General features: G+C 50.7%; 3 protein-coding genes across 35 annotated transcripts in view; 2 read left to right on the top strand and 1 right to left on the bottom strand.

Annotated features, from left to right (window-relative positions):
- The window catches only part of LOC137671512 (E3 ubiquitin-protein ligase RBBP6-like), a 26513-nt gene extending 25297 nt beyond the window's left edge, over positions 1–1216 (top strand). The window contains exon 14 of the mRNA XM_068415108.1: positions 874–1216. Coding sequence (XP_068271209.1) covers positions 874–1216 — 343 coding nt within the window. The remainder of the gene's footprint in view (positions 1–873) is intronic.
- Positions 1217–8197: 6981 nt separating this feature from the next.
- MRPS16 (mitochondrial ribosomal protein S16) lies at positions 8198–8921 on the top strand. Its single transcript, XM_068414448.1, has 3 exons — positions 8198–8250; positions 8324–8584; positions 8670–8921. Exons 1-3 carry the CDS (start codon positions 8238–8240, stop codon positions 8798–8800), a joined length of 405 nt encoding a protein of 134 aa, XP_068270549.1. The 5' UTR covers positions 8198–8237; the 3' UTR covers positions 8801–8921.
- A 691-nt stretch (positions 8922–9612) lies between these two features.
- Positions 9613–27028, bottom strand: part of SLC45A1 (solute carrier family 45 member 1) — an 87278-nt gene continuing 69862 nt past the window's right edge. For 22 of the 33 annotated variants that reach the window (XM_068414417.1, XM_068414416.1, XM_068414414.1 and 19 more), the window contains 10 exons: positions 22638–23050; positions 21905–21997; positions 21213–21437; positions 19472–20211; positions 18176–18329; positions 16919–17095; positions 15994–16199; positions 15535–15927; positions 11292–11402; positions 9613–9993 (listed from right to left, as the gene is read on the bottom strand). In XM_068414417.1, the coding sequence (XP_068270518.1) occupies positions 15646–15927; positions 15994–16199; positions 16919–17095; positions 18176–18329; positions 19472–20211; positions 21213–21437; positions 21905–21997; positions 22638–23050 (2290 nt within the window). In that variant the 3' untranslated portion in view covers positions 9613–9993; positions 11292–11402; positions 15535–15645. Of the gene's footprint in view, positions 9994–10359; positions 10581–11291; positions 11403–11787; positions 12393–12937; positions 13048–13411; positions 13494–15534; positions 15928–15993; positions 16200–16918; positions 17096–18175; positions 18330–19471; positions 20212–21212; positions 21438–21904; positions 21998–22385; positions 22466–22637; positions 23051–23176; positions 23308–25418; positions 25531–25687; positions 25743–27028 lie in introns of those variants that run through there. The other 11 variants (XM_068414433.1, XM_068414435.1, XM_068414436.1 and 8 more) reach the window with 10 other exon arrangements.

Below are 27028 nucleotides of genomic sequence, written 5' to 3'. Positions count from 1 at the left end.
CCACACAGCACCTTACTAAAAACATACTTAAGCCTGGTCTTTATGACCACTTTATGTTCCTTTTTACTTTATCAGAACAAAGTGATCTGATAGAAGATAATGCTTTCTAAAGCTTTTTTCTGTGCTGTTACTCTAGAGGCAGGCTCTAAATATCAATTCCTGTTTTAAATGCTGTATCAAGGTAGCTGACATTTTGAGATATCACACATTTGTGCACATATACCTCTGCATTGCTAATTCTCAGCAGCCAGATGCCCTACTACTGCCTTTTAATTTCTTCTTTGCTCAATACCTGAGGCCCCCTGAAGAGTCTAGAGATCTCAAATAGAGATTTCCTGACTGGGGCTCCCTTTTGGGTCAACAGAGAGAGATGAAAGAGCAACTGAAATAGTTAGCAGAACTTTAACAGAAGCTCCCCTGCACAAACGGCCCATCTGCCTTCTGCTTTTGGCCCCCGAACCAGCTCACGGAGCGCCCGCTGCAGAGCCCAAAAACCCAGCTGCCGAGCCTGCTCTCGAGCCCCAAAAACGCAGCGCTCGGCCTCTGCTGCCGAGCCCAAAACCACACCACCGAGTCCCCTCTGTCAGCTCCCGAAAACGCACCGCTCACATCTGCTCCTGAGCCCCCCAAATCAGCTGCGTGAGCCTGTCCTCGAGCCCCAGGAACACAACACCTGGCCTCCGTTATTCGGGCCCCCAAGCAGCTCACCCCGCCTGCTTTCTGACCCCCCCTGCAGCCCCCACGTGCGACGCCGAGGGGTGGGGGGGCTGCAGCCACCCCGCAGCCCTGCGCTCCCAGGGCCCCACGGGCAGTTTTGGGGAGCGCTCAGGAACCGCGCAGGGCCCGGCCGGCGTTTTATTATCTCTCTCGCAGGCTTTACTTCGCTGCCATCGCCCGCACCGCCACGCCCGCCCCCCGAACCCCCCCAGGCGCAAAAGCCCCCGCGGGGAGCCGGGCCCAGCCGCCCCGGGAGCGCAGCCCCGCCCGGCCCGCTCCCGGGACCCCCCCCACCGGCGGCAGCAGTCGGGGCCCTTTCCCCCCCACCACCCCGTGCGGGCAGCGGGACCCACCAGCGCCGCCGGAGCCCCCCCGCGCCGCCGCCGCTGCCCGACCCGCGCCTGCAGCGGCAGAGCCTGCCCGGCCCCAACACCGGGCAGCTGAGAGCCGGACGGGGCTGCCCCTGCTCCTCCCCGCCCGGACACGGGCTCGGCCCTAAAAACCCCCGGCGAGCCCGGGGCAGCGTGCGGCCCGGGGCCGCTTCCACGCCCCCCCACCAGCCCCGGGAGCGCAGAGCTCGGACCCCACAAGGGAATGGACCCCACCGGGGGATCGCCCCTCCCAAACCCGCCGTGCCCGCGGCCCCTCACCTGCCCCGGCGCGGCGCCGCCGCCAACGCCGCGCGCACCGCAACGAAACTCTCGACTGCCCGCGCCGCTCGCCGCCGCTCTTGTGCGCCCGCGCAGGCGCCGCGCCGGGACCCGCCCCCGCCGCGCCAGATTGCCCGACCTTCAGTCGGCCATTTTGAGAACTTCATTTTGTCTACTGCGCATGCGTAGTATCCGCCATTTTGCCAGGTTGCCCGACCTTAAGTCGGCCATTTTGGCATCTACATTTTGTCTACTGCGCATGCGCAAGAGCCGCCATTTTGCCAAATTGCCCGACCTTAAGTCGGCCATTTTGGCAACTTCGTTTTGTCTACTGCGCATGCGCAAGAGCCGCCATTTTGCCAGGTTGCCCGACCTTAAGTCGGCCATTTTGGCAACTTCGTTTTGTCTACTGCGCATGCGCAGAAGCCGCCATTTTGCCAGGTTGCCCGACCTTACGTCGGCCATTTTGGCAACTTCATTTTTGCCTACTGCGCATGCGCATGAGCCGCCATTTTGCCAGGTTGCCCGACTTTATGTCGGCCATTTTGGTAACTTCACTTTTGTCTACTGCGCATGCGCAGGAGCCGCCATTTTGCCAGGTTGCCCGACCTTATGTCGGCCATTTTGGTAACTTCATTTTTCTACCGCGCATGCGCAGTATCCGCCATTTTGCCATGTTGTCCGACCTTAATTCGGCCATTTTCATAACTTCATTTTGTCTACTGCGCCTGCGCTGGAGCCGCCATTTTTGCCAGGTTGCCCGACCTTAAGTCGGCCATGTTGTTAACTTCGTTTTGTCTAGTGCGCATGCGCAAGAGCCGCCATTTTGCCAGGTTTCCTGACCTTAAGTCGGCCATTTTTTGAACTTCATTTTAGCTAGTGCGCGTGCCCGAACGTCGGCGATTTTTGCCAGGTTGCCCGACCATAAAGACCAATTATTAACAAAAAAGACAGCAAAATAAAGGCAGCGAACGGGATAAAATAGACAGAAAAATTTAAAAGCGACCGTGATTAAGAAAAGAAGGAGAAAGTTTAAAAAAAGCCCCGGGAAAGTGAAATGGAGAAGGGCGCGGAAAGAAGAAAAAGAAAAACAACAACAACAAAAAAGGGGCGGCTGCAGTACCGAAATTTGACCACAGGGTGGCAGCAGCTGGCGAGCCAGTGCCTCCTGCTACTGCGCATGCGCGGCTCCCCAGGAGACCCCGCCCATACCCCACCCCCGAGGCGGGGTTCCGCCCGAGACCACGCCCCCGCCCACCCCCTCGGGGACACGGCCCCGCCCATTGCCAGCACTGACTGAGCGGCCATAGCCACCCACTGCGCATGCGCGGTTGCCCAGGGGACGCCCCCCGTGCCCCTGTCCCGCCCGCGCCCCGTTTAAGCACCGCTCCCTCGGCAAAAACAGCGGCGGCGAACTAAAACGCAGCCGCCGAGAGACATTCTTAAAAACAACCGCGATTAAGAAGAGGAGAAAATTAAAAAGTAGGCCCCGAAAACTAAAACGGGGATGGAAAAATGTAAAAAACGACGGCTGCGGCACCGAGCGCGGCCAGAGCCCCCCACCGCGCATGCGCGGCTCCCCACCCGCAGTACCGCACCCCGGCCCCCAGGGGGCGCCATTACCTTGCTTCTCCCACCAATTGTCGCTATTTTTACGCCGTGACACCCTCTGCTTTGGGGGACCCCCCCCCCACACACACACCCCCCGCCCCACCTACCTGCTTCTCCACTGCATCCTTGCCCCCGCATCGGTGACATTCAGGTGCCCCGAACGACGTCAGCGTCACCCCAGCGTCTCCCCGCTTTTTGTTCACCCCAAAAAAAAGGGCACTAAATGAGGGAAATAGCCCTGACCCCCACCTCCTTACTTTAGCAAGGCCATTTACGTGTCTACATGCCCCCCCCCCAAAAAAAAGGGGAGCTCTGCTAGAAAAATAAAGGGAAGGCAGCCCCACCACAAACATCTGCCCCCCACCACCCCGGCCCCTGTCCCGCAGCCTGGCAGCTGCCCCACGGCACAGGGCCAGAGGACGGGGCCGCGGCTCTCGCTCCGCCACATGTCGTTCCCCGCCCCCCCCCCCCCCCCCCCCCCCCCCCCCCCCGCCCCGTTCCCGAGCCGGGACGGGCTCCCCAGGGCCATCAATGCCCCAGCCCCTCTTGGGCCCGGACACCACCACCACCACATGCCCCTCGCTGCTGCCCCTGCGGAGCACCTGCTGCACCCACAGCCACGAGAGTCCACACACAACGCTGGCCCCTCACCCTCGCAAACGCTCAACGACCTGCAGGCAAACCTGCGCCGGGGGTAGCCGCCGAGCCTCACGACACGCTTACGACAGCGCAGCTGAAAAACAGAACTCCCAAATTACACGCTGGCACGGTCAAACGGCAGCACGGAAGAAAGAAGACGAACGCAGTCAGGATAAGAGCCGGCAGAGCAGTTGAGCTAGAGGAGGACTCTAGGTAAACAGGTCAGCTCGACATACAACGCATCCTTTAAAAGCCCGAGCGGTTTGAAAGCTTAACATCGGCATCGAGACTCGCGGACGCCGTTTTTCAACACATTCCTAACATAAAAGCTGTCGTACAAATTTTCACATAAGTTGTCGTAGAAGTTCTCATGAATTAAGCAGATAAGAATCAACAGAGGTGAAAAAGAATTAAGAATAGAATAATAAATACTAGTCTGACAAACATGGGTGGGCTTTCGCAATCTGTGAATGTAGTTCTCAAAGCTCCTTTGTACAATCCTGACCTATGACTGAACCGATCGTCAGGCAAAGCTTAATGAGTAGCTAAGTAGTAGGCCTACAAGTATTAATTTCTGAGGATTCTAGTAAAAAGGATGTACGCTTAACCTTTTTTACCTTAAAAGAATACTCGTGGAAGGCCAGCAGCCCGCAAACAGCTGCGCTTTACTTGTAGAGCAGAGCATTTGCTTGGGAACGCGGCACCGAGAATAGTTCTCGCTGGCTTTTAAGATAAAGGAGCCCTGAGCAGTTCAGGGCGCCCTTTGAGGCATGAAAGAAGTAAACGTGTGTTCAAGGGCAGTTCTGAACACAGAACTGAAAACAAGGAATGGCTGTTGATGGCTTGAGCCTACAACACTGTGGCTCTTCCCAGAACCGGGGATGAGCGCTTAGCACGTGAATGGATGTCCACATTATCTCAAACTGCCTCCTCCGGCCACCTGCACTGTAGCATTTCAATAGAGTACTAGAAGAACAATAAAGGAGCCTCAGGGCTCTCTGCCCTCACCCCCTCTGATCCCAGAGTCCCTGCATTCTTTTCCGCTGGCCGCAAATACTTACAAATAAGAATTAGTAGAAATAAGGTTCTAAATAGAACTTATTATACAACTTAGACTTTACTTGGTTTAGGTTAATACTTAGGAGATGCTGGTCAAGACGGGACGCTGACCACGGCCAGAACATCAAGGATGGGGTGTTGACCGGAGCCCAGGCAGAACCAGAAGATAAAGATCCGCTGACCGACAGAGAAGAACGGACTTCTGTGCACTCTGGACAAATGAAGAAAGAGGAATTGAAATAGTTCGTGAAATTTTAACAGAAGCTCGGGAGAAGTCTGTGATGCAATTACTTATTAGTTTCTATATACACCGGTAGCGAATTTGATTCACGTACCACTCGCTGCGGGGGTGGTCCAACTCCGAGTCGCTTCAATAAAGAATCAGCAAACCTAGAGACCCGGACTCTGCCAATTTTCTTTAACGGAATTCGCCACCCCAGACGGGACTCTAGGACGCCGCTCCTCGCCCCGTACGTCCCGAGTCGCATGTTTTTCTTACGGCGCGGCTACCCGTCTGTCCTTGGAAACCGTCTCTGTGCAAAAAAAGCAATAAAAACAAAAACGGAATAAAAATCAAGTTAAAACATCCGTTTCCATCATCTTTCGCTCAATACGTTTCTACTGGCCTCTAGGTGCTCAGCAGTTAACTCTACTGACGCCACATACGACTCAAAATCTAGTTGTGCGTATAAAAGGCTATTTCCAACTCGCCCATAAAATCAGCAGGAGCAAACAGAGGACAAACGCTTGACCCCAAAGAAGGTAACAGGCAGCCCTCCATTTATCCGGGGCGGAAGTTCCTTCTTTTAGCAGAAAGGAAAACTTTTCTAACTACCGAGGCACCGCTTCGGGAACAAGGCGTGCTCTGTTAACTGCAGTTTTCGACCAGCTTTTCTGCGAGTTTGCCTTTTCTCTGGGTTTGAGGTGGAGTACCTGGAGGGTCCTCAAACTCCATAACGTTTCTGCCCGCTCCCCCGGCCCCGTACGCGCCATTACCCGAGCAGCGAGCGGAATCGACCGCGCAGGATTTTCTTCGTGTGACGCAGAAGGGGACGCTGGGGAAAAAAAAAAAGAGGCAGAAAATGAACCTGTTTGTCGCACCCAGCGGACGGGGGAGGATTCTGCCAGGGGGGGCCGTGCCGGGCCAGGCCGCGCGCCCCGGGAGCTCCCACCGGACGGGTTCTCTCCCCTTTGCCACGTACCAGGGAGACGCCGCCGCCTCGCCCGAGCCCCCTTGCAGCAGGGCTGCCCCGGCACAGCCGGGGGACCCCCGCCCTCGCTTCTGCCCTCGGGAAGGGGACCGCGAGAGACCCTCCGCACAGACGGAGGCGCGGATTCGGTCCCCCAGGGAAGAGGCCGGGCTCCCCGCCGGCAGGAGGGCAACTCACCTCCCCGCTGCTCGCTCCGGACGGCAGACGCCCCCCCCGTCTCGTTCCGGCTCCCGCTCCCTCCAGTTCCGGCTAATCGAAGCTCCAGCTCCGCACTGAAGCCCTGCTTCGCTTCTGCTCCTTCTCCTTCAGCCCGGCTGCAGCACGGTCCGAAATCAATTGCTGTCACATCGGCACTTTTCCTATAAAACCTCATAGCTGTACGTCATATAAATATGGATTAGTTTGCATTATGGTTTAGTTAATATCCGTTCTAAAGTGGCGCACAAAGAAGAGCGAGACTCAAAGAGGGCGTACAGGGTCTGAAAAGCACCCAGGCCCCCGGAGACCACCTCGGACGTTCAGCTCGGCCGGCCCGCTGCGTGCCGGCCCCCCGAACTTCGGGCTCCAACGTGACCAGACCCCCGCCTCCGGGCAACGTCCACGCACCCTGCCCACCCGCCGCTTTCCCACGCGGCCCCCCGACGCCCTCCTGCTCCCCCGCACAAACGGCCCATCTGCCTCCTGCTTTTGGCCCCCGAACCAGCTCACGGAGCGCCCACGGCGGAGCCCAAAAACCCAGCTGCCGAGCCTGCTCTCGAGCCCCAAAAACGCAGCGCTCGGCCTCTGCTGCCGAGCCCAAAACCACACCACCGAGTCCCCTCTGTCAGCTCCCGAAAACGCACCGCTCACATCTGCTCCTGAGCCCCCCAAATCAGCCGCGTGAGCCTGTCCTCGAGCCCCAGGAACACAACACCTGGCCTCCGTTATTCGGGCCCCCAAGCAGCTCACCCCGCCTGCTTTCTGACCCCCCCTGCAGCCCCCACGTGCGACGCCGAGGGGTGGGGGGGCTGCAGCCACGCCGCAGCCCTGCGCCCCCAGGGCCCCACGGGCAGTTTTGGGGAGCGCTCGGGAACCGCGCAGGGCCCGGCCCCACATCTCTGCGGGGCGGCACCACCGCAGCCCAGCCGGCACTTTATTATCGCTCTTGCAGCCTTTACTTCTCCACCATCAACAACACTGCCGGGCCCACCCCCCGAACCATCCCAGAATAGAGGCAGGGAAAGAAAGACAAAAAAAAAAGAGATAAAGTACAGGGTGGAGAGTGAGTAATTAATAAATAGGGACAGGGAACCAGACAGAGATGGAGAACTAAAGAATAGCAATAAGCTAAAAGTCGGATAGCAAGGAAATGAAAAATAGTGGCAGGGAGCCAGACAGAGCAAAATGGTGAAAGAAAATAATAGCAATGGGCTACAGGGGCATAGAGGGAGGCCATAAAAAATAGGGCTGGACTGGGGGCTGGACAGAGAGAGATTGAGAATGGAAAAACCACAACGGGCTATAAGACACAGAGGGAGGAATGTTAAAAACTAAGGACCAAGAGCCGTACAGAGAAACATGGAGAGAGGAAAAACAGTGACAGGCTGCAGGGCAGAAAGGGAAAAATTAAAAAACAGAGACGGGGAAACCAGACAGAGAGCGATGGAGAAAAAAAATTGCAACGCACTACAGGGCAAAGCGGGAAGAATCGGGATAGAGAGAGCTGAAGAAAGACGTCCCAAAGATCCCGTTTCCCCAGGGAAGCCACACACCCAGCAGGCTCTCGCTCACAAGATTTGGGGGCAGCCAAACGACGGAGCTGCACATCCCTCCGCATCACTCCCCCGCCCTGTCTCGCCGCTCCCTCCCCTCCCGCTCCGAACAGCTGCGCCTTTGGAGCGCCCCAGCCCGAGCTCCCCGGCACCCTCTGCCCCTTCCCGCCAGCCCCCTGCCCTGCAGCCCAGACCAGCCCTCCCCGCTGCCCGGCGCGCGCACCCGCAGCTCGCCCCCTCCTCCCGCCAGCACGCCCGGGCTCAGCCCCGAGACCGACAAAGAGCCCTTCGAGGCAGCCCTTGCTGCCCCCTCCCCTCCGGACACACCGCAGCGGGCAGGAGACCTCCCGACATCCGCGGCCTCCCCGGCGTTCCTGGCCCTCAGCGCCGGACGGCCCCGACGCTCACCCGCCACCGGCGACGAGAAACGGGGCTTCGCAGCGCGCCTGCCTCTGTCCCCGGGGCAGCGGGAGCGGACTACGCCGCTCCCCGGCGCTGGGCCGCCCTCCCGCCCGGCAGCCCGCGGCTGCGCCGGCCGCCGCACTTCCGGCCCCTCGTACGTCATCGCTGCGCGCCGCAGGGAGGGGCTAGCCGCCGCTATGGTGCAGCTCGGTGAGTGCCTGCGGGCGCGCCCGTCCCGGCCCGGCCCGTCCCCTCCCCTCACCGCCCCGCGCTCTCTTCGCAGGCAGCCGCCTCCTGAAGGGCTACCGTGGCGGGCACGTCGTGATCCGCTTCGCCCTCGGAGGCTGCACCAACCGGCCCTTCTTCCGCATCGTGGCAGCTCACAGCAGGCGCGCCCGCGACGGGAAGTACCTGGAGCAGCTCGGCTGCCTCGACCCGCTGCCCAACGCCCACGGCGAGAGGGTGGCGGGGCTCAACCTGGAACGGCTGCGCCACTGGCTGGGCTGCGGCGCGCAGCTTTCCCGGCCCGCTGAGAAGCTCCTGGGTAGGCTCGGGGCGGGCGGCCGGGAGCGGGAGGGCAGGGTGGGGGCCCGGTACGGCTCGCCGCGGCTCACCGCCTCTCCTTGCAGGTCTGGCGGGGTTCCTGCCGCTCCACCCCATGACGGTAACCGGCGCCGAAAGGCTGCGGCGGCGGCGGCGAGCGCAGGAGCCCGCCACGCCCCCGGCGGACGGGTCGCCCGGGCCCGGCGACGCCCCCTGAGGGACGCCCCGGCCGAGGGGCTGCCAAGTGGCCCAGGACAGCAGCAGCCCGCCCCGGCCCGAGGATGCACCCTGCCCTCTCAGCGCATCTGACCGCATTAAAGTGTCATTTGTATGCTTTACACTGTCCATGTGCTGCTCTCGCCAGACTACACTCCGAAAAGTTTACTGTTGCTGCCAAATTTGGTGCAGCAAATATAAAAGGGGTTTTCCTGCTATACAGTAGGTACAGAACCATTCCAGGAGGCTTATACAGTTTTTCCTAAAGGCATGTTATTAGCTCTAGCCTATCACTTTCTCCAGCAATGGCATGACTGCTGCCAGCTTCCCTGTGCCTGCTGTAGTCATCAAGTGTTTTGACTCCTGGCTCTGTGATTTACTGTAACAGGTTAGTCCAGTGATCCAGGAGAGGCCTGGTGCAAATGCAAATTGGATTGCAGCCGCATTTCTGTTCAGTTTCTCCACAGAGGTTCTGGGCCTATTTGTTTATTTACAAGCAGAAGGGAAAGATCTTTGGTTAAAGAGGGAGGGGGGGTTTGCATGAAGTGAGATAGGAGTTCTACTATTTCATCACACACTTGACCCCACCTCAACAAGCAAGAAACCCACTGACATCTCTCTCCTACCTTAGATACACCTCTTGCTTTTTGGGGTTTCCTTTGGCATAACTCTTCCATGACTCTACAAAGGTCAGGCAAAGATGAGTTTTCAGTTTTGTGTCCCTGTAAGGCTTGTAGCGTAACCATCCCAATAGAGGAAGAATAAAGAAGACATTCTAAAAAAGGGTCTTCCTTGCTTTTAACAAAATCACAATACTGAGAATGGGTAGTTTTATTTCTGCTTACAAATTAAAGATTAAATGATTAAAAAACTATTCTTTGGAGTGGATGGCGCTGTGAAAGGTGGTATTGCTTTTCTAATATCTCCCCCTTCTTCCATATATTTGGTATGTTCAGAGTAGTATTTCATATAAAGCAGTGACAGTGACTGTACTCTGGTACAGGGTTTCTAGGAAGTTCCTCTCTAGCTTACTCTAGATTTCCTTGCCTCCAAGGTAAAGGTTTGCATCTGCACTGTTCTTCTGATCATAATCTAAAGGTACCACACAGCTTTCCCTTTCTGGAGCTTTCTGCTTCAAACAAAGAAGGTAGGTCTGTAACTTGAGTCAGTTTCGCAGAGGCCTGGCTTTTTTTCCTATTAAAAAAAAAAATACTTTGTTACTAAATACAGGATCCCACAATCATACACAAGGCAGTAAAGCAGTTGCTTTCATGTGCTTTTGAATACTGAAGTGCTACAGGGGTGTTCTGTAATGCAAGTGGATGAGTGACTATTAGCATCAGACACTACTGTTGCCAGACACAGTAATAACACCAGGTAAATGAAGTACTAACAGGAGAGTCTGGCAGTGCCAAGGTCATGCTTTCTGCAGTGGCTCCTCTCAGCTTTTCTCTTGCCCTGCCTATTGTCTTAAGTCCTGTGCTGAGGCATCTGCTACACTGAGAAACAACCTGCAACTGACCAGAAGGGATTTATAGAAAACGGTACATTTCTCCTCACCGAACTCGCTCTTTATTGACTGTGCAAGTGGTGGATCTGTTTCTTCTTGTGGACCAAACGAATTACTTTTTTAGGGTTCCTGAACTGTTGCATGTGGATCAGAATAATAGTTTGTGCAAAAATGCGCAGCCTTTGGGCACAGTAAACCCAGTCTGCCACGGAAGCAGGGGATTTTTCCACGCAGATGCAGAGTACTATGCACCAGTACAGGACATCCAAAGCTTAAAAAAAAAAAAAAAAAAAAAAAAAATTGGCACACTGAGCTTATAAAGCATAATTCTCAGATGGCTGCTGTGATGCTGTCAGCAGGTAAAAGCTGCGAACAAATTACAATGAGCAATTCTAGTATCTTGCAAATGGTGAGAGATGCAGTGCTGGAAAAAGGGTATGGCTGAGGCCTCCTGGAGTTTGCTAAAGAAAACCAGGAACAGTTAGCTATGAGCACCGAACACCACTTATGCTTTGGGCTGAACCTGCCTTCCAAGAGATTAGTTGATACTTCTTTGGAGCTATGATGACCTGTTGCTTAAGAGGGCTGTACATAGTAATGTAACACATAGGGATCTAGGTTCAAGGCTGTATGTGTTAGACACTGCCCTAAATACTCTCTCTAGAGCAAGGGCTAGGGCAAAAGGAGCAAGAATTTTCCTTTCTTGGTAGGAAGAAGCTATTAAACTTACTGAGTTTGTCACCTTCCCTTCTTCCCCCAAAAGTTGTGTGGGCTAAAAAAATAACTATGCAAGGAGTGGGCATAAGCCAAAAGCAGGGCAGAGTATCATCAGGCTGATGCTCAGCAAAAGCTAGGCCTGAAGAAAGCTACAGATGAAGTTCAATTCTCTAGCATAGCAATTCTTCATAGCATTTGACAGCAATGCTGTTAAATTCCTCATTGTTTAAGTAGCTCTTGTAAGCTTGGTTAGCAGTGTACTCACACAAACCAAATTCTTCATTTCTGCTCCGACACTGTGATTTCCTCTGTTGGCCATTCCATTGGCTATTGCAATAAAATGTTACCCTTTGTTCCAGAAAGCTATCGCTGAATCCTAGAAAAAGCAAAAACAAAAGAAACAAACAAAAAAGCTTACATACAGCTTATATACATGGCGAATACTGCATCATCCCCATTGCAGACTGCTCCTCAGTCTGCAAGCTGCTACTCCATGCATATTTCACATTTGAATTCATCTGATTAACATTACTCATTGCCTGCTTTCTTCCTGCTCCCGCAATACTTCTGTGTTCCATACACCGGGCAAGTTGATGAAGCAGTCTCCCCTTTGTTTACTGTTAACTGTTAGTGCTATCTGAGTATTGGACTATGCTGTTGCCTTTCAGATCTAAAGTAAAACTCCTTGGCTACCACTGTGGGTGGGGGCATTAAGCAGCAAGCTGCATACACCAAAAATTCTCATTATTCCTTGCATTTACCGTTTCTGCACAGGATACGAGAGAGAGAGAGAGAGAGAGCGAGTGCGCGCGCTGGCAAGGCTTTTAACACGAAGAACTCCTTGTACAGTGTAGAACACTGTCTTCCCAGAACCTTCAAACCTGTTAGGAGACAGTATGGACAGCAATACCAAGAAAACTAAGGATTCTAGTAAAAGACCTCTAGTCTGTCCCAGAGCTGCTGCCTTACAGCCTTTGCTGTTGTCTTGGATGTTGCAGCCTGAAATTTGCCACCATAAATGCAGGCCCACTTTCACTAGCACCCTTCCTTCTGCTGACCCTGCTACAGAAACAGCAGCCTGGGGCAGAGGAACAGCAATGAAAAGCTGCTGCAGCCATTTCCTTAGTGAACATCAACAAAAACCTTCCCAGCAGAAAAGCTAGGCTAAATGAATCATTCTGTCTTAACAACCAGAGGTATGGAAAATGTCAATTTAGATAAATTAAAGAGATGCTGGAGATCTCCCTTGGCATTTCAGCTCCAGTAGTCAACAGAATTCTCAAGGTGTCTATTTATTTCATGCAATCCATTGGGTGTTGTTATGGTAATGGCATCTAAAAGTCTCTCGATAAGGCTGTCTTCCAGTCTGAGGGAGGGAGTACATACATTAAGAAAGCCACCTTTTACCCAAAGACAGTCTTTTTTTAGTAAAATAAAGTGCATCTCCTATAGAGTACAAGATAACTACTTGTTAGTAGAAAATAGTCTAGACAACTCTTTTCAAGTAGTTCCCAGTATAGCTTTTCTTTTTTTATATACACAGTCATGCAATTTTATTTGATTCTTGAAAAGACTTATGTTCTTCATTCAAAATACAGCATAAGTTCCAAAATCATTAACTTGTCTTTTTTGAGAGACAGCAGAGGTCGAGTGAACTGCAGACACACGCTGAAACAGTTACAGCTAGCTTAACGACAAACATGAGACTATTAGGTGCTTCCTCTGTCCCTCTCCCCATTTTCCCCACTTCTGTACATGTGTTATAAATACATTTATGAACATCCACAAATAAGTGCCATCAAGCAACCTTTAATGATAAGGACAATCAAAATTAACCTTTAGGCACTGCTGAAGAGATTAAACTACAGCACAGCCTAAAATCACTTTCCTGCCTAAACTCATGCATCTTACTTCTAAACAGCAGCTCGCAGATTTAGACAGAGTATTTGAAGCATTTGGATTCCAAAAAGTAAACGTCACTTTGCAGCTCACAGTTCAACAGGGACCACACACAGTAATTTCTGTAAAACACAAAATGTATGACAAAGGAAAAGAATAAGCAAGTAAGCAATGCCTCTTTTTTAAGCTATTTCTAGGGATTTGGTGCAGCTTCCAACTTGCATGATGGTGGCAGGCTCTGGGTTTTTTCCAGACACCACCAGTATTGCTCAAAGCCCCAAATTAACATACATTTGTGTTGACTTAAAAGTACTATGTATGTAAACACTACATAAATGCATATGCAAAATAAAGTCCATATCCCATAAAACAGAAAATGTAATATATATTCTATTGGGCAACGCATACAGGCATAGCAATAGTTTTATAACTATATAAATGTATTTTGTAATATTATTTACAGATGGAAGCAGAGACAAACATTACCATCAAATACACTGATTTCATCAATTCTGTGAATCTTTTGAAGATCTTCACTTGCAACAAAATGACCTGCAACTCCAGCTACCTAGAAAAGGAAAGTGCTCATGATCCATTTAGTGCAATAATGCTGGCTACAAAACTTAAGAGGAGAAAACATTTTAAGAACTAGTACTGCATTAGCTAGTGGGACAAAAAAAAAAAAAGAAAATAATTTTGAGTGTAAAAGTTCTATAAGATAAGGAAGAGAAATTAAGGTTACACAGCAGACCAACAAGAAAAGAAAAATTCTCCAAAGTAAAGTCTTCAGATTGTCAGAAATCAGAAGCACCAAACGTACAGTTTCTCATGCTGTTTTGTTCCAGCTTCCTCCTGAGCATTCTTGGAGACAGCTGTCCCATAATCAAGGAAACAGCATGTCACAGATATTCCTGCAGATATGACACTACGTAAGCCCCAACAAAGAAAAGAAAGATGAATAGACTCATCAATCTGACAGTCTTTTTCCTCTGAGTGCTTGACTTCATAACTTCAGTAGTGTTCTTCCCTTTAAATACTAAGTAGCATGAAACTTGCTTCTCAAATAAAAAAAAGTAATACTCAGGGGCAGATGATAAAAGTGAGAGGTTCTTACAAGCTGTGCATTATGCTTTCAGCACTGGAGTATAGTAAGCCACAACAGCTAAAGATTACACAAGTTATTTCATCTTGGCATCACAGATCAAGCATCAGAATAAACTTAGGTGAACAGTCAAGTAAAAGTCATTTAAAAGGAGTGATCCTCCAGAGAAAAGCCTTCTTCTGGACCTGAAGACCGGGTGAGCAAAAATAACCTCTACAGGGATGCCATGCACAGCACACGTAAACACCAAAATGCCCATCGGCCTTGGTAAACCTTGGCTGCCAACCAAATACAGAGGCAGGCTGACAGGAATCATAGAAATAGTTTATTTCCGTTTTCATCTTTGCTCTGAAGACTTGCAAGACTCCTGGGCTTAACTGGAACTTGTACGAGATCTCAGACATTTATCACCTGCCAAAATCAGAATAATTGAGAATTCTCACAAATAATGAAACCCAATGCCCTTTTACTAGTTTGAATGAGATATGGAACATGCAGCTCTAGCTGACAAGTACTTAATCACTGATCCCCATGCAGATTTAAAATGTCACAAGGTACAACTGTATGAAAAACGGGGACGATGCGCTGCAGGCTTTCACACAAATGATTCTTAAATACTCAACTCAGCCTTGAGAGTAAGCTTCTACTCAAGGGAAGTTGGTGCAAAAAGACACTTCTCCCCAAAGTTATGGGGGAATGGACAACTGCCCATCCTCCTGCTAAGCCATCAAAAGCCCTTGTAGTCTTAGTTAATAAAGTCTAATGTGGAAGGAAATATGCACATATTGGCAACCATCACCGTGGACCATAGCCAGAACCAGAACCTACAGAGCAGGGCTTTGGAGCCAGGCCACTGCGGTTTCACCCCACAGCGTCTTCTTGGAGCAGCAGTTCTGCTGGTGGGAGCTCTGCACTCCCAGAAGCCCGGCTGTGGCACTTGACAGAGTACTTACGCCACCCAAGCAAGACCAGTCACTTTCAGCCTTTCCGAAGTTTTGAAAAGCACCCTCCAGAGCCAGGCCTACCCCAGGCAGAGGCCGGGACCTGCAGCTTGGCCCCACTGCTCCCCAAGGCCTCACGAGAGTCACCGCTGCTCTCAGCAACCAAGGCCTGGGCCACTCTGCCTGGCCGTGAGATGGCACCTTCTGCCCACGAAGCTGGCGGAGCGTCACGGCCCCAGCAGTGGCAGTGCCTGCAGCGGCGCGTGCAGCCCTGCAGCCCGCTGCCGCCCAAGAGATTGTGGTCGCCGTGCCCGGGCACCAGACTTCAGGTCCCCTGCCTCAGGCTGGCCAATGCCACTCGTCCCCCCAAGAACGACAGCACCACGGGGCAGCTGGAGGAAACAGCCCCATGCTGACACCACCGCTTCCTGCTGCCGTGGCCCCTGGGCACAGACGGGCCTTTGCCACCTCAGGGGAAGGATGAGCCAGGCGCAGAGGGTATGACTCGCCCCTCGCCCTCCCACAGGCAGGGGAAAGCTCAGCGAAGCCAGCGCAGACCTTCTCACCATTTGCCATGCCCACTGCTGCCGTCCCGGGGCGCATGAGGCCACGACGCCGCAACAGGGAGGCTGAGGGCGACGCAATGAGGCAGTGGAGGCTGTGGCGGCTTCTCCCATTTATTCGTTACGCGCACGGGGCAAGAGCGGGCGCTGCTCCTCAGTGGGCGGCAGCTCCTCGGCGGGTGGTGACTCGTAGGTGACGCAGAGTGAGGAGAAGAGACAGCCCAGGAAGGACACGAGGCAGGCGAAGTACATGGCGCCGCTGGCACTGCCCACAGCCGCTGTCAGCGGCCCCATGGCCAGGGCCACGAGGATCTGCGCCAGGAAGTACTGGCAGCTCAGCAGGGAGATGTCAACACCCATCCCGCGCCGCGTGCCCTCCACCTGTGAGCCTACGAACTGCGGGGGACACAGCGTAAGGGAGTGCGGCGGGAGCCCCCCTCCCCTCCCCGGCCCGGGGCTCACCTCGTGGCTCTGGTAGTAGTCGCAGAGCAGGGAATAGGGCAGCGTGCAGAGCGTGGCAAAGAGGATGCCATAGGTAGTGCACAGTGACAGCACCACATAGACGTTTCTGGAGAGCGTGGCCAGGCCCGTGCCCAGCCCGAAGGCCAAATACGCCACAAAGTACAGTGTCTGTGTGCTGAACCGCTCCTCCAGCTTCTCCAGCGCAGCTGCAAGACAATGGCATGGCATTCGGGGTGAACTGCAGCCCCCCCCGCCACTAGCCGGTCAGTGGACCGAAGGGGTGGACCTTCAGGCCCCACAGCCCAGCTGTTAAGACAGCCACATCTCAGCAGCAACCATTACACCTCTGAGTAACTGGCACGTGTGCCTGGCTCGCACCTGAGTGCCAAGGACCCCTTCCGAATCCCACTGCCACAATGCAGCCTTGCTGCCCTACCTGTGTGGAAAGCATTGCAGAGCTGAAGCCCGGCAGTGGCCCTGTCCCAGAGGGGTAAATGGGAACTGTTGGCGGGGGCGGGCAGCAGGGCAGGCAGCAGTGCGGACACACAACACACATGACGAGGTGCTGGGGTGGTGCGTGACACCGGGGCACTCTGCTGGGGGCACACAGGTATTGAGTGCTGCTGTGCCAGAACTGTGCCTATGGTGGCTGCATATATTTCTGGATTCAAGGTATATTGAAAATACCACTTGTAAGAGGAACTATACACTAACAGAGATGTGTTTTCACTGGACTGCTGACCTCATCTGCTATCAGTGCAGGCCAAGCTAACTAGCAGAGATAATACGGTGAAAAAGAACATCCTGCTTCAGCACTCATGCCGTGTGTAGGCTATATGCAACACAAATGGCAGACTACTTGTTGCAGAAGCACTGCTTAGGGAGCAGATGCATCTTTCTCACAGCAGTGGCATGTACTAAGTACCTGAATAGAAAGCAGCACTGAATGCATAGATGCACATTCCCCAGCAGCCCATGGTGACCCCAGCGTTGTACTTCTGATACTCATCTGAGTTGTGAGGTGCTTTCGGATTCCCTTCAAACACCACTTCTCCCATGAAGTCAGTATAGAAGAGTAACATCCCCTCAAATGAAAGCCATCCTGAAAGAAGCCAGAAGTAACCTATTAGGATTGCAGAGTATCCATTTCCCCTTGTAAGCTTACATTGATGCTACTTAGCTATATTACAAATCACAACTGAAGACAGGCTGTGCAACGTATTATATAACATTCAGCCACACTTATCTGAGACTGCTGCATCCCGTGCATTATGCTACAATGTTTGTCAAAGACATGCAGGATTTGAAAGAGCAAGATTTATCCTTTGAATTCCTACGTGGAATCCTAGAGGCTGACTACAGGCCACAGAATACTGGTTTAGCAAGACAGAAAAATAGATTACAGCAGTCTGAGCTGCCTTCAGGTTTTGACAGGACACAATGCTTGGTTTCACAAAGCGGCTTACCACATAGTCGTTTCAGGTTGCTGTTGTCCTCCCACAGAGAACTGGAAGGAGTGCTTCTTATATCATAATTGCAGCCTCTAGAGCACCTCCGACACAGTTAAAAACTCCTACTCACAAACCAGCATCAGGGCCACTGATGCAGGAAATCTCCTAATTCCTTTCACAGATAATGACTATTAACTACCTGCTACCTTTTGTCTCATTTTGTGTAAACTGGATTGCGCACTGGTTATGGGCACTCCTGTAGTATCACGTTCCGCACCTCCTCACGGCCTGTTCTGGGACCCCTATACACATGCTATCAAAGGGAGGAAAGTGAATGCCGGTCTCAGGTGTAAGCAGGAAAATACAACTAATCTCATCTTTCTTCTCGGTAACACCAGTCTCAGAGCATTTTAAAAAAAAAAAAAAGTCAATAGTTTCAAGTTCTTGGTTCGGTGGCATTTCTCGTTTTGGATGGATGCACTGATTTACACCATTGTTATTCCCTTTCTAGGAATGTAGGCTTCACTCTTTTGTTGGGGTGGTGTTTTTTTTTTTCCTTTCTCAGTGTTCTAAAAAACTGAATACCAGAAAGTACCTTATCGGTGAGTGTATATGGAACGAATCACGTCCTCTCTAGTTAGCAGCCATTGCAGCAATAGATAAAGTATTTAAAAACATTCACACGAGGTAGACTACTTCACAGTGAAAGCAAGACAGCACTTTCTGAATACCTAGGAAGTGGTTGATGCAGAGGTTACGAAGAGCCTTGGGCATGTGGCAGATGGTCGAACAAAGAAGTTTCACGGAGAGTGGTTGCTCAGAGGTCTCGCCTGATCCATTCAGCTCGCTCTCATACTTAACACCATTCAGCAAGATATTAGCAACCTGCACCATAAGAACTCCCAGGTCAACAAACACAGTAAGAAAAACCCAAATAACCTTTGAGCAAACCTATGCAATATTACACACCAATCTGATCATCTGAAAGTTAAACTCTGCTGCTGCAGCACATTGACTTGGAGATTAAGAACAGTGTATTTAGCTAAGCTGTTAAATTCAGCCTCGGAACAAGTGCTAAATGGCAGCACTGCACTGCAGCTTTCAGTATACTTGAAACAGTACTCTTCACTTCTCTAGGGTATTTGGCAACTACATCCAGATGTAGGGAAAGCATAAATTCCATTGCATTTAATAGAAGCTGTACCCACATTCAGGTGAATTTGGTTCCTGAAGTTTTAGAGGCAACAAGGAAGAAGAGGCCGGTTTCAATTTAAACATATTCTCATTGCTTGCTGACCTTGGCATTCGATCTCTATGTGCACAATATGTAAAATCCTGGCCCTAACGAAGTCTGGTCTCACAAATTGAATCAAAGTACAGCAACAAACCAAACCAAACCAAACATATACACACCACCACCCCACACCCCCAAAAAAAAACAGCAGAGGGCAGTTTACCTCATCCCGGATCATAAAAAAATGGGCCAGCATACACAGGTCTCAGACATTCCAAGTTATCACCAACAGTGGGAGGTGAGGTCAGAGTCTTATCCCTGGATAAGGGAAACCTCACCTCCCTGATGGAACCAGATGTAATGACTGCCATAAGGAGAAGCTCATGGGAGAATCCTATCCCTGGCCCTATCTTGCGGGTATTTCTGTGGAAAGGGAAGATACAGGCTCAATAAAAATGTGTCTTTTTCTGCTCTCACGTGGTAGCTCCCTGGGTGGTGAAGCAGGGCTAAAAATACCGACCTAACTTTCACATGTGGCCCGGTGAGCTGAACAATCCCATTTCTGCCATCTTAACAAAGGCAGCTGACAGGCTACCAGTCATAATTCACATCCTACCCACTATTTTACCAATAAAGTCACAGGAGGTATGCTGCTCCCATAATGACTTTCATGAGCAAACGGTCACGAGCAGTCTTTAATGATTAATTTGTGCAGCACACATTTAAAACTATATAAAGAGATTAAATGAATGCTCAGGTTTACATGGTCATATCATTGATTTTCTGCCCTTACCTGTTGGCTGAAGGTTACATTTCTTCTTCTGCTATTTTCTGGACACTGTCCTGTTACGATATCTGGAATGGCCAAAGTCTGAGGTCTTTTCAGGATCCCTGACGACCGTGGCTTTATCGCATCCAGTGAGCCTGCCCTTAGCGCCTCGTCATCAGGCCCCGGCGTTACGCTGCTCTTCCCTTGCTCCAGAACTCCATTTTCTCCTTGGTAACAGCCATCAGGCACCCGAGGAAAGCTGACACTGACAGGTTGCCTGGGCAAGCTAGCTGGAAGTGCTAAGTAACTACTGTGCCCACCTGTAAAACAGTCTATAAGCACACTATCAATATTTGAAGTCCCAAATGATGACGCAAACTCATTAATTCCCGTCAAAGAATTGTCTCTGCTAACAAAACTGCCATATTTGGGTGTGAGTGGGCTGAGGGGGGAAACAGGACTCGTAAAACTTGCATATAAGTGAGCTGAGTTCTGAGAAGCAAAGTTTTCATTTACACCCTCCTCAAAGAAGAAAGGTGGAGAAGGAGGGAGAGGAAGACTTGGACTCTTCATCACCTTTTTCTTCCTGCTAAAGGACCTTAAGGGTCTTTCTGGAATGCTAATTAGAGTCAGCACAGTAGTGATAGTCAGTATAATTGAGGTGAAGACATAGATGACGCGAAGTTGCCCTCCTACAGCTTTTCCAAAACTGGTTTTATCCCAGTGTATTCCTCCAACAACATAGCCAAAGCCACCTCCAAGACCTGGTGGAAAAACAGAGCCAAGATTATCTTCCCTAGCCAACCCTGGAAGTCAGTAACAGCACAGCACCATTTGTCTAATGACTCGTGAGTAGAATCCAACATGTTTCTTCTGTTGTACTACTCAACCCCTTTTACAAACATGGTACAGGAAGACAGACAAGGTCAGTGCTGTAAAAGTGATGATACAAATAATTAAAAAAAGTAGTTCTTTCTTTACCAAGAAACCACTTTACCTTCAGCTATTTCAGTCTGTAAAACAGAAGTGTCCACCAGCCTCATGGCAAGGCTCTGCAATCAGTTAACTAAGACTTCTCCTGAAAGTAAGTGAAAAATCTATTTTCCTCACTCAGTTAGAGGAACACAGATCTAACTGCATCGGCGACAGACTGAATCACTTCAGAAGCGTAGCAAGCTCTTTACCCAGCAGCATATTGACGGTGTACAAAACTGCCACTGCATTACTACCAATGAACATGGAAGTTCTGAGGGTCAGGATACCTCTCTCACTCCATTTACACAGTGAAAGCCTTACGACACTATCCTTTGTTTCTTACAAACACATTCAAGAGCATGAAACAGTCTCCTGATGGAGAGGAAAACGAGACTAGGGCAGTACAGCAATTGAAGATGGCAGCAATGAGGGATCATAGCACCCAGTGTGCACTTTCCCTTCCAACAGAATGACTAAAAAAGGCATTTTCCACACCTGCAGGAAGCCAAACTTCCTTCCTCGAGGGATAATTTTGTTTCTGTAGGTGGTATAAACGACGTGAGGGACCTTCAGATGAACAACCGAGGACCGTGTCTTGTTTGACTTTTCGTAGTTACAAAAGCCTTTTGCAGTAAGCAGAAGTTTGGTTTCAAAGTTGATTAGTGCTGCCTCTCCAGGTATTCGGTTGTTATGCTTATACAGGAAAAGATCAGTGATTTACACTGCTTTCTCACAGTAGGGCTTGTTTACTTAGGGTTCACGTCACCCAGGAAGAACCAAGAAAGCATACCTGCTAACAAAGCATGGATGTTGAGTCCCCTGTCTTGATCCACTGGGCTGCATACGTCCATCATGTAGGCATGGCTGGGATTGTCTGCTGAATCTGCGCTGAAGTCCATGAGGACAACACCACAGACTGTAAGAATGATCCCCCATTTGTGGTTATTTGCAGTGTCAGACAAGGCACTCCCTATATCTTTGCCATTCAGCATAAGCGAGAGCCCAAGCAACGCTCCTGGGAATAAAACCAAATCAAAATCAATCAATCAGCTGCTTGTAAGCAAAAAACCTGCATCGCTCCGTGCTCTAAAAGCATTATACTACCTGCACAGCCTTGCGGCAAGCACTATTGCTCTTGTTCAGATCACCACAGTCTGGGGAACGAGCATGGCTCACAGGACATACATAATCCTTTTCCACTGTTCAAGTTTATATGTGTCTGGAATTGGTTTTGGCCAAAGAAAAACATTCTTGACCCTCAAAACATCATCTCTTCAGACTCTGACAAGAGAAGCTTTTACGTGTGGATCTCCGGCTGGCAAAGCACCGCCTTGGCACCGTTCACCACCTGCTTCAGACTCATAATACCCAACATTTCAGAGGCGTTTTGTTCAGCCTAGTGCCACAGGAGATGTCACAAAAGAGATATGCACAATGTTTCTGCTTTACAAGTGTTACGCCCATCACTTCTAAAAGACGCACCTACTGCTAAGACCAGAATGAAAGGTCTTCTCCTCCCGAATCTGGACGTGCATCTGTCACTCCAGGCCCCCAGCAAAGGCTGTAGCAAGAAGCCTAGAAAAAAGGAATCGCGAATAAGTAGCATTCTTCTACGAGCCTGTTTCACAGGGGAGTTAAAATACGTAGCTTAAAAAGCAGTTAAAGGCAGGACACCATGGCATAGTGGTATCCCCGGCTAGTACTAGTCACCCAGATGCACACAGTGTACTTCCTGGCATTTCCCAGGTCAGGGTCTGAGTAACGTAATGTGCCACTGCTCATTGTCAGGGCAGTTCACTATGCATCATTAACACAGCAGAGTTTGACATCAGGCGAAAAGTAAGAGTACAACGATTACACGTTCTAAAGGACTGTGTATGCTTTTTTTCATAAGGACATAAATGGATACACTAATCTTCTTATGCTAGTTTTTAAACACAGGAACAGAGTAACCAAAGCTTACCCTCGCACAAGATGTAAGAGGTTGAGAAGCCATTAAAAGAACAGACCTTTTGATCACACACTTTGGCCCGTTTCAGGCAAGACACAGCAAGAATTATTCTCCATTTGGTTGTCTAAAATTATGGCTACTGCTTCTTAACCTCGAGAGCACACAGAACATACTTGTGATCAGCTGAGGTACAGAAAACAAAAACATATAAACTCCATGTAGTGGAAAAAAAAAGAGGGAAGAAATAGTGTAAAGAAAACTTACCTAATATAGGGCTGATGAACCACACCATTCCATACAGTTGGTCTGGAAGCCCCATCTGAAGCAGCACAGGGGTTACATAGGCTGTTTCCATGGCATAGCTGAACTCGAGCCCAAAGAGAATGCACCCGTTAAACAGGAGTTCTAGGAAAGACCTCTGAGGCTGGAGATCCCCAAAGCCAATGAAGTCAATAGGACATGGAGTATTTGGTGGTGGCGGCGGTGAAGGGCGGATGTGTTTTCTCCTTTTCGGATGTCTCTTGAAGTTGTTGGCCCGATGACTTATGTGCTGCATGACCGATCCAGAATAGCCTGGAACTTGTGACCTCCAGATTTCCTGAGAAGCCACGCTTGGCAAGAGCGCAGCATCACTGACAGGGGTTGTTGCAGATGGTGAAATCATCACGGGTAGGCCTCTGGAAGAAAAATAGCTCAGAATAAAATGGTTGAGTAAGAAAAACTTCGCTTAATTTCATTTACTGAAGTTCACGCCATTTCTCAACATTTCACATACTGAGTGCGGCCTTTGTATTAATTACAACCTTTTCTCTCCATCTCTTGACACGAGGCATATAAGGTGTATGGGCACGTCTCCTCCATCTTTGCACAAATGAGATTCCAGAGATCCTATCTTGGTCACCTAGGCATTGCCTACCATCATCAGGGATTAAAACTGAAATATTTAAAACAATTAGCAGTCAGACATGTCACACTTCCCAGGTGTTTACAAAACAGCAATGGGTTTACATTTAACTGCAGTTCACCCGAGCTAAACTAAGATGAATCACTACCTCAGCCTAAGTTTACAATAAAGCAAAGCTGTGGCTTGGCTGCAGACCTAGACCCCTGCTGCAATGCGAAATCAGCTTTTGGTACTGATCCTACCATTCCTGCCGCCTGTGCTGAGGCCAAGGCTTAATGCAAAACTTTTTTCACAATGACTGAGTTTGGTTTTCTTCCTATTTACATTCCTAAATTCAGCAGAGACAGTCCATTGCAAGGACAGGGTCTGATCCTCTGCTTCTTGCTGGTTCTACTTCCGTAAGACTTTACTGAAGCATCCAAAGAATGTGGTTTTGAAGTTCAGACTACACAAGCTGAACAGTTGGATGAGGTCAACTGACAACAAATATGCTTGGAACCAGAAGTTGGTATCATTTTTCAGTGCAGGAACTGAAGGTTCAAACTAATTCCTAAGAAGAAGATACATACCCCACAAGCCACCCTCAGCACTGCTACTCCCCTCTTAGAGACTAACGGCATCCAAGTGCTTAACAGCCTCCTTGGGTCTCATCAGAATCGCTCCTTTAGCCAAAGCGCACATACTGTGGTGGGTAAAACAGCCAAATGGGTTCCAAAATAGCATCTCAGGATAGATGCCAAAGATCTGCTGAATTAACGAACCACATGTGATTTCTTGCCTCTTGTTGCCAGAAATGGAAACAGCTCGTAAGTGAAGCCTGACCTTTTCTTTATGCTTTTTTGCCCAAGGATCAAAAGACGCTGCTGCACAAGGATGGCTCCACATCACCCCACACCTCTTCAGGAAAATCCTCAGAGCTGCACGCTAATAAGCAAAACAAATCTCTTACTTTACTGTTTACAGTTCCCCTGGGGAAAAGAATCCCAGCTGTTCTGCTACTTTGGCTGTAGAGAACTCCCACAAAACTCCTGTTTTCTGCTACTTCCTCCAGGGCATTTCACACACCAGTCTTTCTTCCTGTAGCCCTTAGTCTACACAATGCCATGCTTCACTGCAGATCTCCAACTATTATCAAAAGCAGAACTCCGTAAACCCACGTTTACCATCACACTGACGCAACTGTTGTTAAGCATGGTGGGATGACGCCGTACATAGAACGATCCCCAGCTCCACGCAAGCATCCAAAGAGAGACACTGCACAATGCAAAACCAAATGCCAGGCACCTCACAGAAGAATGTAGTCGGGATAACTTGACAGTATTTGGGGCCTGAGGGGGAGGAGGAAGGGTGGGAGAGAGAAGACATCTACAGAAGTACTACTAATATTGTACCATGGGTTTCCTCAAGACCGCTCCTCTTCAGACCAAGATGCATACCACGTAAGAGAGAAGAACAAGCAATTCATAATTTTAACTATGCACCTTGACAACCCTCATCTCACAAGACGCAAACAGCAAGGTGCATTCTGTTGCGACAGCTCATTAGACACAAAGTCCCCTAGGCAGATCAACAGAAGCAGAAGCCTATGGAGACTTCATGAAGATGCCCACACCGGTGTTCCCCTTGACACTGTTTTCACAAATTACTGAAAACTTCTTATGACCCGTGTCTTTCACAAGCTGAGCACTTACTTTGCAGGAGTACCTTTATCAGCCTTCAGGTCAAAGTAATTCCCTCACGATGAGACTTTGTTAAAAATTAAGAGAGAGACCAGAAAAAAAGACATAATGAAAACCCAGTCAGATCCACAAATGGATGCTCTAACGATCTCTTCACAGACACGTGACAATACAGCTGTGCTAGCACTCCCCTTCACCACTGATATGCCTTGACATTTGCACCCAGGGTGTTGATTTCCCTATATTTGTCTATTGGTTTCATTTCGTACTAGATCCTCCTTTATCTTTCTGCGCTCTAGTGTGCATTGCAAAGAGACTGTGATTGTAAGTGGCAACATTTTAGCAAGAGAATGAAGAACCCCTCTGCTGGCTCAAAAACACACATGGTGATCTGCAATTACTTGTCACAGCCAAACACGTGCCCGCAGCCCACGTGCGCGGCAGGCAGGGACCGGGCCTCACCGCTCCTCCTGGTCACCTCCACGCCAAAAAGTTCTTCCTTCTTTGGCAGAATCCAGTCCCGGTTCTTTTGCGACGCGTACCGAGGGATCCAAGCGCACCACAGGCATCTGCGCTGCGGAGAAAGGCCGACCCTGACCCTGGCCCGGCGCGGGGGCCGCCGCCGCCTCCCAAACGCTCGTGCCAGCCGAAAACGAACCGCGCTGCGTGCGCTGCGCAGCAGCCCCCGCACCCCCCGGCGCCCGCCGCCGCTCCCCGCTCGGCGGCCTTACCTCCAGCGGCGCCGGGCCCTGCCCCGCACTGCGCCGGACGCCGGCCCCGCCCCGGTGACGTCGTCTCGCGCGACGACCGCCCGCCCCGGTGCCGCCCCCCGCACCGCCCCGAAGGGCGGTCACGGCCGCGTCTGCCGCCGCACGCGCGCGCTCGGGGGCGCGGCGGGACAGCGCTGCCCCGCCCCGCACCCGCGCTGTGCCGCGCGCGGCTGCCCTTCTGCTCCAGAGCGCTGCCGGCACCAGCGTGCTCCGCTCCCGCGGGCCCCCCCCAGCAGTCCCGGAGCCGTCGCGGCCGTCCAGGAAGAGCCCTCGAGGCCGAGGCAGGGGCTCGTTAGGCGCCAGCTACCAGAGCAGCCAACCGCCTCCCGCAGCCCCACCGCCTCGCTGCCAGCAGCGCCTGCTTGCCCCGGGCAGGTGCAAGCTGCCGTACTGTCCTTGCCACAGACTTACCCCATATCGGCACTGGAAGTGCAGGGGAAGTGGATCGTGACAGTAAGTACTGTCGGGCATCAGGCTTATCTGCTTTAAATACAGTCTTTTTCCAAGAAAGTTCAATGCTCCAAATATTCCTGTAATCCCTCAGAAAGCTTGATGCAACTCTTCCTTTTACATAGTATATTCCTAATTCTGCCCTGTGCAGCTAACAAAAAGTCACATTATTGGTTAACTTTCTTAGGGCAATGTTGCAGTTTTCTTGGTGCTATCATTCTTTTACACCAGAATAATTTAAACAGGTTCCAGCTCAGCCCTAGACTATTTGCAAGGGTGATGAGTTTGAAAACCAGGGTCCAAGATGTTTCTGCAATGGCAAGTTCATTACAGTCGTCTTCTTATTTAAAATTATTTCTGCCAATTAAAAAAATCGCAAGAGTTAGAATCATAGAATATCTTGTCAGAAGGGACCCATAAGGATCATCGAGTCCAACTCCCTGCTCCTTGAAGGACCACCTAAAACTAAACCATATGACTAAGATCATCGTCCAGATGCTCCTTGCGCTCTGACGGGGTTGGTGCCATATCCACTTCCCTGGGGACCCTGTTCCAGGGACTGACCACTCTCTCAGTGAAGAACCTTTTCCTAATTTCCAATCTGAACTTCCCCTGACTCAGTTTCATTCAATTTCCTCGTGTCATATCGCTGGTTACTGCTGGAGTTACCTAGATGAATATAGGCCTTCATCACACAGGCTGAAGTGCTCTCTAAATCCCAGCTGCCCTTGCTCCTTCGGCAATCCACTTTTCCACATCATTTCTAGAGCTGATGCCAGTTTGCCCTCCTCCCTTGAACTCTCCTATACATGTATTCCAGGTACATGAGAGCTTTTGCTCCACTGCTAAATC

This window comes from Nyctibius grandis, chromosome 17 (genome assembly GCF_013368605.1).
Source record: "Nyctibius grandis isolate bNycGra1 chromosome 17, bNycGra1.pri, whole genome shotgun sequence".
Taxonomy (NCBI): domain Eukaryota; kingdom Metazoa; phylum Chordata; class Aves; order Nyctibiiformes; family Nyctibiidae; genus Nyctibius; species Nyctibius grandis.
The sequence above is the reverse complement of the archived record's forward strand: the minus strand, read 5'-3'. Positions and strand labels throughout refer to the sequence as shown.

Bases quoted from the DNA above. Each gene is read 5' to 3' on its own strand.
- MRPS16 (XM_068414448.1), top strand. The intron at 8,585-8,669 runs GTAGGCTCGGGG...CTCTCCTTGCAG, and splicing joins GCCCGCTGAGAAGCTCCTGG to GTCTGGCGGGGTTCCTGCCG.